The sequence below is a fragment of the Phyllostomus discolor genome, chromosome 3 (genome assembly GCF_004126475.2).
Source record: "Phyllostomus discolor isolate MPI-MPIP mPhyDis1 chromosome 3, mPhyDis1.pri.v3, whole genome shotgun sequence".
Taxonomy (NCBI): domain Eukaryota; kingdom Metazoa; phylum Chordata; class Mammalia; order Chiroptera; family Phyllostomidae; genus Phyllostomus; species Phyllostomus discolor.
The window spans coordinates 44,858,473-44,872,690 of NC_040905.2; the positions used below are offsets into that span (position 1 = coordinate 44,858,473).

Consider the following 14,218-nt stretch of genomic DNA (forward strand, 5'->3'; position numbering starts at 1 on the left):
TGCCTGGCTTTAAGATACCCCATGTGAAAAACAGAAAAATGGTTTTAATTTTGGTAATGTCAACGCTAAAACTCTAAAACCTTTTAATATATAGATCAAGGTGGGCTATTATGCTTTAAATCTTGAAATAAAAGTGTTAATAAGGTAATATATGGTGACAGAAGATGGCTTGACTTCGGGTGGTGGGCACACAGTGCAATGGGCAGACCGTGCGTCACAGACATCTACACTGAAACCTGTATAGGCTCATTAACCACTGTCATCCCGATACATTTAACTAAAAATCAATAAATAGCTCATATGAATATTGGCTTTGTAAAATCATGTTGGTCATATTTTCCATGTCTGTGGTTTTGTTTTCCAAATTCCAGAAGATTTTGTAAAAAAAAGTTAACTGTTTTATTTCATAAGCATATTTTTAACTTTGAAGTACTTGTTTCCTGTCCTCTGCTTATTCCTTCTGATAACATTGGACTCATTAAATATCTTCTATTTCTTGAAAAAAAGAAAAGTGTTAACAAGAAGAAGCCTGCTTTTGTTCACTCTTATATTTTGAGACTGGAATAGAAACTCTGAAAGGCGAAAACCAGAGTAAGACTAAGACTTTCCTTTAAGAGTAGGATGTTGCTGAGGACAGTGTAACGATGACAATGTGACGAGGACAGTGTGCCGATGGCCAGGAGAGCAGGAGCAGCGGGAGCTGACCATTGTTGGGTGATTTATGAGGTCTGCGATGTTTTGAGCTGCTTACATTTATTACTTCATTTAAGCAGTTTAATGACTAATTCTGGGATTTGTTCGTTGTCCCCGTCATCACTTTGATTAGCATCTTCTCTTCACCATCTTCCTCACAATTGGGGAAGTCATGGGCTGTTGTCACGATTTTCTTTAAATAAAAAAAATATTTATTTTCCATTAGGAGAGGGATTGAAGGCTAAAAAAACCAGTCATAATTGATTAAATATTAACCTATAAAATGCTTTAACTTAGATGAGATGTATAGGGAGTGCCCTTTTCTCTCTTATTTCACATTTTCTGTCATTCTGGGCTTTGTTTTTTTTCTTCCCTATTCTTTAGTCTCCCTTGGTCTCCATCAGCCACACCCCCGGTGTATCTAGGAGAGGAGATCTTTCCCCTCACCTCTTCTATTCCTGACATCTTGTTGGACCTGGCAGGAAGAGCCCTGGCCCTGCCTATGCTTGGCTTTGGTCATGTGCACGTTTACTCGAGGGTCCACCTGCACTGGAATTAGAATTTTTATTTACATTAATCACTTAGTTTCTGGAAAGGTAACTAAGCAGCCAGGTAAAAGGGGTGCTCACTCTGGACCTTGCAGGCTCATTTCTGCAGAGCAGACATCTTCCAACTTCTTCAACATCGTATGGCATGACCTACACACTGTATTGCCACCATCTGTGTTAAATTTACTACATCTGTTATCATCTATTAAAAATATTTTGAGCATCTGAGTCTTCAAAGAAGTTTCATCATGTCAGTTTTCGATTTGGATAGCGAGAACTTTTTTTTTAACATTTAGATGCCCAGTCTTTTCTTAAAAAAAATAGGTTATAGATATAATAAATTAAGGATTGGGATATTGAGGATTCATATTCTTATGATATTTTAAATATCATTTTGCCTACTAAAAAAGCAGTACCAAGAGAGTCTCTGAAGAACGGGGCTTGTAAAACTTTACTCTGGGTGATTCCATTGGTCAGCAAATCGGTTAGAGCTTGGGCATTCTTGTTCTGGGATGTTGAAAAGCATTTAAATGATTTTTTTCCAAATTCTTATAAACTGAAAAGCATTTTAAATTCTGTTACGTAATTGGTTGGGGATTTTTCCCTTCTCCGTTCCCCACTATAGTACCTACTTGTCGTATAGGTTAGTACCACACAGTGAAGTTACATTTGCAACATGGAATCAACCAGCCTACCTTTGCCCAAAGGCTACACTATGTTACCCATTTTCACAGTATGACACTGGACCATGTCCACGATACTCACATTTCTATAAGATTGGATGGTTATTCTGATTTAATATCTAGAGTTTCAGTGTTTTTTTTTTGTTTATATTACCATGTCTTAGGTCCTATCAGCCATTGAACTTAAAAGTTAGTGCTATAATTTTATGTAATTTTTAAAAAGATTTTATTTATTTTTAGAGAAGGGAAGAGAGGAGAAAGAGAGGGACAGAAACATCAATGTGTGGTTGCCTCTCGCACACCCCCTACTGGGGACCTGGCCCACCATCCAGGCGTGTGCCCTGACTGCGAATTGAACCAGCGACTTTTGAGTTTGCAGGCTGGCACTCAGCCCACTGAGCCACACCTGCAAGGGCTAATTTTGTGTACTTTTGTAGAAGTATATAGAATACATAGTAAATTCTGGTGTAGGTGTACATTTTAAATCAAAACTGAGACATTGTTCTTGATATTGTCTTCTATAGAAATTTGGAGTAGAGTTGAATAAATAATTTTTTTTATTTGAAAAAGTTTAGTTGTGCTCCTGCTGGGAAGTAGGAGACAGGACTTCTTGACCTGGAATCCGCATGGACCTGACCATCCTTCAATTCTGAGGTTTCCTCTCCTCAGCCTGCTGCTGTTCTCTTAGACATTGAATGGCACCATTTGTTACTCAAATGTGTTTTTTCCCACTACCAAAGTGAGCCTGTTGAATATTATGCCATGAGTTTTGAAACTTGGGATGCTTAGGACATGAGGTATGAAAATTTACAGATTATATTAATCGGTCAGTTATCTAAGGAGGTGGCTGTGGAAATAGAAAGGAAATAAGAGGGTCTGAGTTCCTTTTTGTTACTCTGAGTAGTTGTAGGATACCTTCACTTCTTTTTATTCCAATTAAAAAATATATTTTATTGATTATGCTATTACAGTTGTCCCATTTTTTTCTCTCCCTTTAATCCCCTCTGCCCTCTACCATCCCTCCCACCAGCATTCCCCCACCTTAGTTCATGTCCACGGGTCATACATATTAGTTCTTTGGTTTCTCCATTTCCTATACTATTCTTCACCTCCCCCTGTCTGTTTTGTACCTACTATTTATGCTTCTTATTCTCTGTACCTTTTACCCCTCTCTCCCCTCTCCTCCTCCCCACTGATAACCCTCCATGTGATCTCCATTTCTGGGATTCTGTTCCTGTTCTAGTTGTTTGCTTAGTTTTTTTTTTTTGTTTGTTTTAGGTTCAGATGTTTATAGTTGTGAGTTGTCATTTTACTGTTAATATTTTTGATTGTCTTCTTTTTCTTACATAAGTCCCTTTAACATTTCATATAATAAGGGCTTGGTGATGATGAACTCCTTTAACTTGACCTTATCTGGGAAGCACTTTATCTGCCCTCCCATTCTGAATGCTAACTTTGCTAAATAGAGTCATCTTGGATGTAGGTCCATACCTTTTATGACTTTGAATACTTCTTTTCAGTCCCTTCTTGCCTGCAAGGTTTCTATTGAGAAATCACCTCATAGTCTTATGGGAACTCCTTTGTAGGTAACTCTCTCCTTATCTTTAATCTTGGGTAATTTAAATACAGTGTGCCTTGGTACGTGCTTCCTTGGGTCTGGCTTCTTTGGGACTCTCCGAGCTTCCTGGACTTCCTGGAAGTCTATTTCCTTTGCCAGATTTGGGAAATTCTCCTTCATCATTTGTTTAAATAAGTTTTCAATTTCTTGCTCTTCCTTTTCTCTTTCTGGCACCCCTAATGTGGATCTTAGAACATTTAAAGTTGTTCCAGGGGTTCCTAAACCTCTCCTGATTTTTTTGAATTCTTATTTCTTCATTCTGTTCTGGTTAAATGTTCCTTTCTTCTTTTTGATCCAAATTGTTGAGTTGAGTACAGGTTTCCTTCCCATCACTGTTAGTTCCCTGCACATTTTTTTAATTTCACTTTGCATAGCCTTCACTTCTTTTTCTATTTTGCAACCATACTCAGTCATTTCTGTGAGCATCCTGATTACCAGTGTTTTGAACTCTGCATCTGATAGATTGGCTATCTCTTCATACTTTTGTTCTGTTTTTGGAGCTTTGATCTGTTCTTTCATTTGGGATATATATATATATATATATATATATATATATTGTCTCAGCAGTCCTGTTATATAGTAAGGGGTGGGACCTTAGGTATTTGCTAGGGTGGGGCAACCCACATCACTGGGTTGTGGTGCTGTATGTTGTGGGGGCCAGGGAGGGAACAGTGCCTCTTGCTTGGCTCTCGGCCAGCTTCCAGTCACTTCCCCTGCTACTCACAAGCAAATTGGGTCCTTGTGGTGCTGATTCCCAAGTGGGTGGGTTTATGCACATTCTAGGACCCTGTGGGTCTCTCCAGTGAACTCTCCTGTGAGGCTGGGAGTTCCAGGGGGAAATATAACTTTTCATAGCCAGGAGTTACTTTTTTCCTTAAAGAATTATTATATGGATTAGAGAAAAATAAATGATCAGTGTGTTCATGGATTGGGTACAGTTACTTTTGTCTTGCCTCTTATTTGGGGGGAGTCTCCACAGTCTTCTCTCCCTTACAACCCAGAGAGCTTCGGGTTGCAAATAGCCTGACTGGGTGGGGGAGACTGAGTGGAGAGGCAGACCACCTGCTTCTCAGGCTGTGCTGCAAAGGACACATGTGTCTGCTAAGCATTATCTCTGTGTTCCAAAAATAAATAAAATCCAGTTTTATGTTGTTGGTTATTTGGCTTTTCTTTGCCTGAGGAAAATTCTATTAGTATAATAAACAGGGAGACGAGTGTTTGCAGAATAAAATTGTAAGTTCAAGTTGCCCTTTATTTCTCTAATATTTTATGACGAAACACTTAAAAGTATACAGAAAAGTTGAAAAAATTGTATACTGAGTGCCTGTCTCTACCCCTTAGATTCTGTAATTGTTGAAATTGTGAGATAGTTGCTTCATCTAACTGCCTATCTACAAGATGTGTTTTAATAACTTCTATCTATATCTTAGAATAACCATTAAAACCTGAAAAATGTGTGTAAATATATATGTATAAAAATGTATGTATAAATATACATGCATAAAACATATGTATTACAGTATGTATATATGTGTATACAACTTGAATGTGCTGTATGTTTTTCCCTCTTTAAGTCCTAGAAAACATGATAACAGATTCTGTTTTTGTAGAATTCCAGAAGAAGAATGGGATAAATATATCATTCCTACCAAATCAGATTCTGAAAAGTACAAAGTGAGCCGGACTTTCAGCTTCATCATGAATAGGATGACAAGCCCTCGGAATAAATCTAAGGTAGTTAAGGCTTTGTGTCTATCAGCCACAAAACATCGGTGGCTCAGTTTCTCGGTGATTGGTGTAGTTTCTCCTCCTCCCTTAAAATCACTTACCTCAGACTTTATACATACATATTTGAAAACCTTTATGTTTTTTATGGAATATTGTCTAAGTCAGCAATTTTCAACTTTTTTTCATCTCATGGCATACATAATTACTAAAATTCTGCAGCACACCAAAAACCGTATTTTTTTGCTGATCTGACAAAAATAGGTATAATTTTGATTCATTCACAATGGATGACTATTGTTATGTTGGCTGTTGTCATTTTTTAATTTGATGATCTAAGGGAAAAGGGTTCAGAGCCCTTGACTAAACAGTCAGGTATTGCATGTTTTGAAAATTCTTATGGCACACGGGTTGAAAATTGCTGGGCTGTCATTGGCAGAGACAACTACATCTGAGTAATGTTACGTCTTGGCATTATTGCGCTTTTGGTGTGACTGTTCTACCATGGGTTGGCTCTCAGCATCTCTCTTTTCTTGTTTTTTCCCCATTTCTCTGCTATGGATCTGTCTGAAGACAAAAAGCAAGGATGCCAAAGACAAGGAGAAACTGAGTCGACATCAGTTTGTCCCTGGAACATTCTCTGGGGTTCTACAGTGTTTGGTTTGTGATAAAACGCTCCTGGGGAAAGAGTCGCTTCAGTGTCCCAGTAAGTCCTTGGGCCTCATGGGTGTCGTGTTCGTGCTTTGCCTCCAGAGCCTGTGAGGGCCCTGAGAATAGGGTCATTGCTCAGTGTGTTCATGTGGACTTTTGTTTTGGTGCTGCACACTCGGTTTAACAACTTGCCAAGCACTGCCCTGTGATGGTTCAAGTGAGAACTTTTCATCCACAACCCCCCAGAACCCAGGCTTGTGCACCTCACTGTCAACTTAAAGTCTCCCCGTGGGTGTCTAGAAAGTTCTCAGATGTTACATGTGCAAAATGGAGCTCTGTCCTCCCCCTCCTGTGCCCACCTACAAGCCGACTTTCCTCTTTAATGATGTCCTAGTCATTCCAGCCAGACACTGTGGTCGAAAGTCTTGGCTTCTGTGTGCCTCTTTCTCACATCCCACATCCAATTCTGCCACAATTCTGTTGGCTCTATCTTGAAAATACATAGAAAAGCCAACCAGTTCTCTGTCCTGTTGTCTGTCACTGTTATCATCCTCGCCCAAAGCCAGTATTTCACTAGTTTGTGATTGGTTTCCCTTCCCTGTGCTTTTACCCCTGGGTCTGAGCTCGCTCGCTCAGGCATATGACCCTGTGTTCCAAACCCTCCAGGGGTTTCCTGCCGTCCCTCCCCCCGCCCCCCCCGAGTAAAAGCCAGTGCTCTGCCAATGGTTGTGAGGCCCCCACCACCTGTCCCCTTGTCTTCTCTCCCCCTAGCTCTCTCAGCTCCGGGCCCTGGGGGTTCTTTGCTGTCCTTCAGGCATGTCAGGTATGCTCTTGCCATAGGCCCTCTGCTGGCTGTTCCTTCTGTCTGCAGTGCTCTCCCCTCTGCCCCAGAGCTGTAAGGATCGCCCCTCGCCTCCTTCAGGTCCACTCAGGTAACAGCTGCTCAGTGAGGCCTGTCCTGACCATCCTGTGCTTGCCTCATTGTGTGCCTCTTTCCTGCCCCCCCCCATAGCATTCAACACCGTTAACTTACTGTATGCTTTATGTACTGATTTTATTGTCTGTCCCCTTCACCAGACTATCCATGCTATGAGGCTTGGATTTTCGTCTGTTGATTTTGTTCTCTGCTGTACCTCAGTGGCCAGACCAATGCCTTGTGCATAGCAGGGGCTTAGGAACTATTTGTGGAGTGAAAGAATAATTCAGAGCAAAAGAATTCAGGCCTAGGCAGGTGAAATGCCTTTGATGGTATTTGTTGGTGGCCAGAATTGGGGGGTCAACTGGGGATGTGATGGGGGCACAAAGAGAAAAGAAGAGCAGGGGAAGGTTCCATGTAAACTCCACTTTAAGTTGATAGGAAATGATTCAATTAAAAATCGAACTGTGTTGATAGTGGTACATCTCATGAAAATACAATCCACACATGGCATTAAAGACACATTGCGTTTTCTTCTAACAGTTGACACTGTCTTTAATAACACCAACTCTATGTGTGCTTGAACTTTGCTTTTCTTGGAGACTTGATTTCTTAAAGAGTTGCTGTAAGCATTGTTACAGATAGTTTCTGGCTAAATCCCTGCAACCGCTCCCCCAGTTCCATCCATGACCTTTCTCTCTCCTCATTTCAAGACATACCCCTCCAGTGGAGTGATCTCCACTCACCGCACTAATGCCTGCCTCTGCCGCTTCTTTAACCGTCTGCATTTTGGCCTCTGCCCTTACTACTTAAAAAAATCCCTAACCCTAACCCTCTATCTCTTACTTTCTACTTCAATATTTCCAGTTGCCTAGAGAGGCTGAGCAGTCATGTCATTTGTGCTACTTTGGAGAATATGGAAGAACTGCAGGGATAATCAGCCAGGATGGTCCCAGCCACACCGGCTCAGAGCGCCCCTCTCTGCAGGCAGCACCACACAGAGATTTCGTGATTCCCAGAGCAGTGCGGCCAAAACCGTCCTCCAAATGCACATGCGAGAGGTTGCCCTTCTTGCTGCACTAACGGTACAAGCTCGGACCTTGGGCAGCTGTGGCTCTGCTTGCCTTTGGAGCCCCCATCGATGTTGTCTGGTCACTTGTGCAGTTCCTGTCTCACTGGAACCGCTTGGGTGCAAATTGTACTAAGTATTTTCACTTACAATTTATTCCGAATACACTTACCATGTCAGTCTTGTAACACGCCACTTTCATCAGCCCACATGCACTTCAGCGCTTCTGTCATTTGTGTTTACTGGACTGAGCCAAGCTCTTCAGATGCATTTGGTTCCTTGTCTGCATCCTGCTGACTGGCCCTCTGGTTAGTTCCCCTTTTGGCCTTACAATCAGAGGGCGTGCCAGGCCTGCTGTCCTCCTCCCCTCCGAGTGGGTTTTCCTGCCTCTGTTCCTTTGCTTAGATAACAATCTCCCTTCTTTTCATTTTTCTGCTCTGCTTCAGTCTACATGTCTCCTTTTGGGAGTTCTTCCCCGACCGCTGGGTCCTAACTCCCTGCACATGATGTTAATGACGTATCTTTCCTATTCTGTCTAATACTAGGTTATGCACAACCTTTTTTGCTTGCAACTGCTGAAATAGACTTTAGATTCTTTAAGGACTATCATCATGCAGTTCTTTCATATCCCCTACAGCAGCTGTCATCAAGCTGGGTCCTTAGATGCTCACACGTAGTTAATATGTAATTAATAATATGTAGTTAGATACTCATATGTAGTTAATGTAGTTTAGGGAGTTGAGGGTCACTGAAAAGTAAAATTTTGTAATACAGAATATGTTGGCTTATACTGAGTTGGTCATGGAAGATGGGAATTGATGAAAGTACCTAGGATATGTTTAGTTTTTAAAGTAGTCATTAACTTTTTAAAAATGGAATAGAATTAATTCATAGAAGATACAGGTTTAAGCAGAACCTTAAAACTACCCAAAATTTTACAACGTGGAGAATATTGCTATTAACATTTCAAAGGAGTTCCTTCTAATAAAAAAGTCAACTTGTTATGCTATGTTTTATTTGATGATGCTATCACATATGTTTAATTTTCACTTAATATACATTTAAGTTTCTCTCAGTATAATGTTGCAGTGAGAATTCTTTTGCACAAATAACTGTCCACATCTTTGATTATTGCTTTAGATTAAGATCTAGAATCAGTGTGAATATACATTTGATTTCCTCTTTAAACCATAGTTTTTTTAGAAGAAGTTTTAAGATTTACATTTTTGGGGGTAGAGGAGTGTTTGGAGTTTTTTAAACTTCATATTTAAAAAAATTTAATTATATTTTATTGTTTATGCTATTATATTGTTCCATTTTTTCCCCTTGGCCCCCTCCACCGAGCCCCCTGCCACCTCAGATAACCCCCCCACTGTTGTCCTTGTCCATGGGTCATGCATGTATGCTCTCTGGTGAATCCCTTCACCTTAAACTTGATATCAGCGTTAATTTTTTTTTACATCGAATAAGAGAATATGACATGTCCCATCTCTGCTGTTTTTAATAAATGATCCTTTTTCATGGATGTACTTTTTTTTTCTATTGTGAAAGTTAATATTTCTGATCTTAAAAATGTGTGAAACAAAGCATGATGTGAATATTCAAATTCCTGGTGTCTATATTTTCCTTTGTTAAAGCTTGAGTTGCTAGTTTTTCACTGAAATTGTATTTCTATGAGATTTTCTTTGTTTATAAATAGATGTCACTGCTTATATTTGGATGTTGCATTTCTGGTGCACTGAGGCTCACAGAGCACGCCTTCATTGCATGTTCACTTTCATCAACATAAGATTACCCTTGTAATGCCATGAACTGCCTTTTGCACTGAATTTTACTTTGTTCATAATTAATATTCCTCTTGCTTTCCTTTTCTTTGTCTTTCCCTGAACTAATTCTGTGTTTTTGATTTGGTGTGTCTTCAATTTAGGTTATAGGTACTTTGTAACTGAGAATTCTTGTTTTAAATTATTTTTTTCTAATTTACATTTACTTGTATAGCTATCATATTTTATAGTTTTATGCTATTTTCCTTAATGTCTGGTTTGGCCATTTGCTTTTCTCTCCTTTAGAGATTTGACAAGATGATATGCTCTTTTATTATCTATTAATAACAACTTTAAGGTTCTGTAAGGCTTATAATTACATACTTTTCTGTTTCCTTTATATTTACCCTTTTTTCCTCTAGCCTCTGTTAGTATATTAAATTCATCATTAAATTATTATTTTCATATAATACTTCAAAAGTGGCTTACTATTTCAAGAATAATTTGATATTCGCATTTAACTCTGTGTCTCTACTTATAATTTTTAAGATGTGGTTCTTTGTTTAGCTGGTTCCAAGTGCTCATTTTTTCTCCTTTTAAAAAAATCTGATTTATTTCTGAACCCTTAATTTTTATTCTGCTCTTATACCTTAATACCTTTTTTAAGAAGGTTATTGGAGTGGTCTGTTTTCTGAAACCTTATGTATATAAGGGTGTATTTTGCCCTTTTCATACCAAAAAATCAATATATCTGGCTATGTTCTTGGGCCAAAAGTTTTCCTCTTGATGCTCTGTCAACCCTGGCCCGTTCTATCTGAGCATTTAATATTACAGTAGAAAAGTCTGGGGCCTGCCTGACTGTATTCCTTTGTTGCTAGCCTGCTTTGTCTGCTTGAGGACTTTTAATTTTTTAATCATATGGATATCGTTTTTATAGAATAGGCGTCATTTAATTATTTTTTTCTAGGAAATAGCAAGATCTTTTGATCTGCTTTTAGGGGAGGGGGTTCTTTGTCGGCTTTAAAAACGTTCCCGTCAGTTGTCACTTTGACTATTGCTTCTGATCTAATTTTTCACATTTTATCCTTGGAGAAGTGTGAGCTCTGTTATCTGTCTGTTTTGTATGGCACCTTTTATTTTATAATTATACCCTTCTTTTCTCCACATTCTGGAGGAAATCTTTCAAGTTTAATTTCAAAGTGCTGCTTTGATGTTTTTGTCACATTGATTCTTCACACTTGGGTTTAAGTTCTGCTCTTGACCTTTCCCCCTCCTTGCAGCCAGCCCCTCTCGTCTTGTCTCGCGGAGCTCCGCTTCCCTCTCATCCTGTTGGCCTGCTCTCACATCCTTTGGTCCTGTCCTGTGTGTATCTTGCGTCTCTTTGGGAGAATGCATTTAAAATACCTAAATTTTTCTCCATTTCTGGATTTAATAGTACTCTGCAGCTCACTCTGCTGGTTTGTTTACAGTACAACTTCATTCTGTGGTAGCTCATAGCTCCCTTTTTTCTTTATTTGTTTGCTTGTTCAGGAATGAGAAGAGAGCCATCCAATTTCCATGTTTGCCAGCAGGACCTGTTTGTGGGTCAGCCTGGGCTCTGCTCTTGGGCTATTGAGGTGTTAGCTAAAAGGCCTCTGCAGACCTACTAGTGGGAGGGTGGTTGGGTTTAGCTTTCTGCACAGGGGCTTATGGGCTCCTTCCTTCCTCCCTCCCTCCCTCCCTCCTTCTTTCCTTCCCTCCCTCCCTCCCTCCCTCTTTTAAAAAAATGATTTGCAAAAGAGAGAGAAATATTGATTGGTTGTCTCCATGTACATCCCAGTCCTGGGGCTGAACCCGCAGCCTAGGTATGTGCCCTGACCGGGAATCAAACTCACAACCTTCTGGTGCTTGGATGATGCTCCAACCAGTTGAACCACCTGGCCAACGCAAGGGGCACTTTTTTAGTGTGGTTTTGATGGACCTAAATGGGACTGTCTACCCCTGTGGAAGAATTCTTTCTAGTGAAGCTTCCGATAAGCCAAAGGTTCCTCCATCCGTACACACAGCATGGGGCAGGTGGGTGGGGCAGGGTGGTCCTGGTGAATGGGAGGAGAGTGAGGACAAGAAGACAGCGGCCCAGCAGACAGCATTCCCCATGCAGGGGCAGTTTTCTGTGGCGACAACTTGGGTCTCTGAGCCAGTGGGCAGAAAGGGGCAGGCTGAGTGTTCCCTTACTTCTTCCAGTGAGATGAGGCCACATGGTCTCGTGAAGTAAAACACAGGCAAGCCGCTGACTCTCCCCTTTTAACTTGGCTATCTCTAGCTCATAAGAGTTTCTGTTGGAACTGGATATATATTTTTTTCAGCAGGGTTGTGAGTTTTTCTTTCTTTCTACTTCCATAGGCATTTTACCTGGGGTGGGAGTGGTAGCCGTTGGCAGCCAGATGTCGGAAATTCCTTACAATCTAGGCATGTCAGAGTAAATGAGTTCTCAGGCAGACTCAGAAGTGTACATCATGCTCAATTCCAGGTGTCATAATTGATAGCTTCCTGTGCAGAAGGGGAACAATGTCCCCAAGGAAATTAAACTATTAACAGTGTACTTGTGCTTGAGTGGTGGGGCTACATGCGATTTAATGTCTTTTCTTTAAATTGTCTAAATATTTTTATGTGAACACACTATTTTTATACTGGCCAGTAAAAACCTTGATGTAGTCTTACTCATTCCTGAATAACTTGCGTAAGACCGGTGCTTTTCTCTCTTTTCCTGTTGTTTCAGACTGTAATGTGAACGTGCACAAAGGCTGTAAAGATGCTGCGCCTCCGTGTCCCAAGGTAACTTCTGTCATTTGGGAATATACATGTTTCTGTCTAACTTGGTGGTTTAGGTTGTCACTCCCCTATTAGCGTCTAGATTGATTTCTAAAACAATCACTGTAGCGATAGACTAATACCTGCTGTCAGTGTGTAGTTATTTCCTTAACTGTGTGTTCTCAGAGCTGGAGGGCAAGCCCGGGCTGGCCACCTGTGTTATGCAGCACAGGTGGGTTAGCCTTTCTGTTAGAACCTACTTGGTTTATCAGTTTGACCCCCTCAGCATATGGAAGTGAAGTCTAGAGCAGTAACTCTCAAACATCAGAAAACATCAGAATCCCCTGCAGGACTTGTTAAAACACAGATTTCTGGACCCCATTTCCAGAATTTCTGACCCAGTAGATCTGGGTAGGGCCCAAGAATTTGCATGTTTAACAAGTTCCTTGGAGATGCTGCTGGTCCTGGGACTACACTGGGAGGCTCATGGGACTGGAGGGAAGTTCTCTGTGTTTGGGGGTGGGCTGAGTGGATGAAGGCATCTGTCCTTCTATTCCTTTCTTTCCCACTCTAAGGACATGTCAGAAGTGCATGTGAGTGAGCATGATGACCCTCAACTGCAGCACACACTGTGTCAGGTCACAGAGCCGAGGGGGACGTCTCAATGCTCAGAGTTGTGTCCTCTAAGCAGGAGGCATAGCCGGAAGTAGAGAGAAACCAGCAGGGGAAAGGCAGAGCTAGTAGGAACTCCCCTTTCAGCCCGTGTCTCGGCTCACAAGCTAGAGATTCCTGGTTCCTCCAGGCTTTTAATAAGCTGGGCTATTCGTGAGACACGAGTTTGGGAGACACAGGTTCATTATAACTTGTGCATTTCGTTATTATAACCTTTTTCTCTGTTGCACTTAATGTCTTTTGCTTTGAATTCCTTTTTGAAATGAAATAATGAAAATTATGTAGATAAGAATCCTATTCTGTGTACTGTGTGGAGATTCTTGTAGTCCATTGGAGCTTTGATCTTATTTTATGTGTTTCTAATGTTCTTTACCAGAAATTCCAAGAGAAATATAACAAGAACAAATCACAGACCATCCTTGGAAGTAAGTGATGTGGAAGACAAGAACTTCTTCAGTTTCATACATACCACAGATTTTTCCAATGTAAAATATCCCCTCCTGTTGTTTTCTCATTTGCCCAATTATTTCTTCTTTCATTACATGTGCTTGGTATAATTAGTAGTTATACAAAGTGGTCAGGAATGACATAAACTTCTGTGGTAACCCAATAGCCCTGGTACTGTATTACTATATGATCTTTTTGTAAATTTTCTTTTCTTTTTTTTTTTAAAGATTTTATTTATCCATTTTTAGAGAGGGAAGGGATGGAGAAAGAGAGAAACATCAATGTGCGGTTGCTCGGGGTCATGGCCTGCAACCCAGGCATGTGCCCTGGCTGGGAATCGAACCTGCGACACTTTGATTTGCAGCCCGTGCTCAATCCACTGAGCTACGCCAGCCAGGGCTTGTAAATTTTTTATTACAATTTCAATTCATTATTCTCTATTAGGTCTCTATTTCAGGTATACAGCATAGTGACTATGATCTTTTATATTCAGGAGTACTATATGGAGGAGATATTATGATTTTGCCTCAATTCTAACATGTGATCCAGTGTAATATACACTACTGATTTAATGACCTTTTAGGGAAAAAAAGACACTACATTAAATGTACATACTTTCATGTTTTCCTAGCTGTAGCACATA

At 40.4% G+C, this 14,218-nt stretch overlaps 1 protein-coding gene across 1 annotated transcript in view; it reads left to right on the plus strand.

Annotated features, from left to right (window-relative positions):
* ARHGEF28 (Rho guanine nucleotide exchange factor 28) overlaps nt 1-14,218 on the plus strand; it is a 281,786-nt gene that overhangs the window by 197,883 nt on the left and 69,685 nt on the right. Inside the window, 4 exon segments of the mRNA XM_036020409.1 lie at nt 5,153-5,276; nt 5,841-5,973; nt 12,425-12,480; nt 13,505-13,553. Coding sequence (XP_035876302.1) covers nt 5,153-5,276; nt 5,841-5,973; nt 12,425-12,480; nt 13,505-13,553 — 362 coding nt within the window.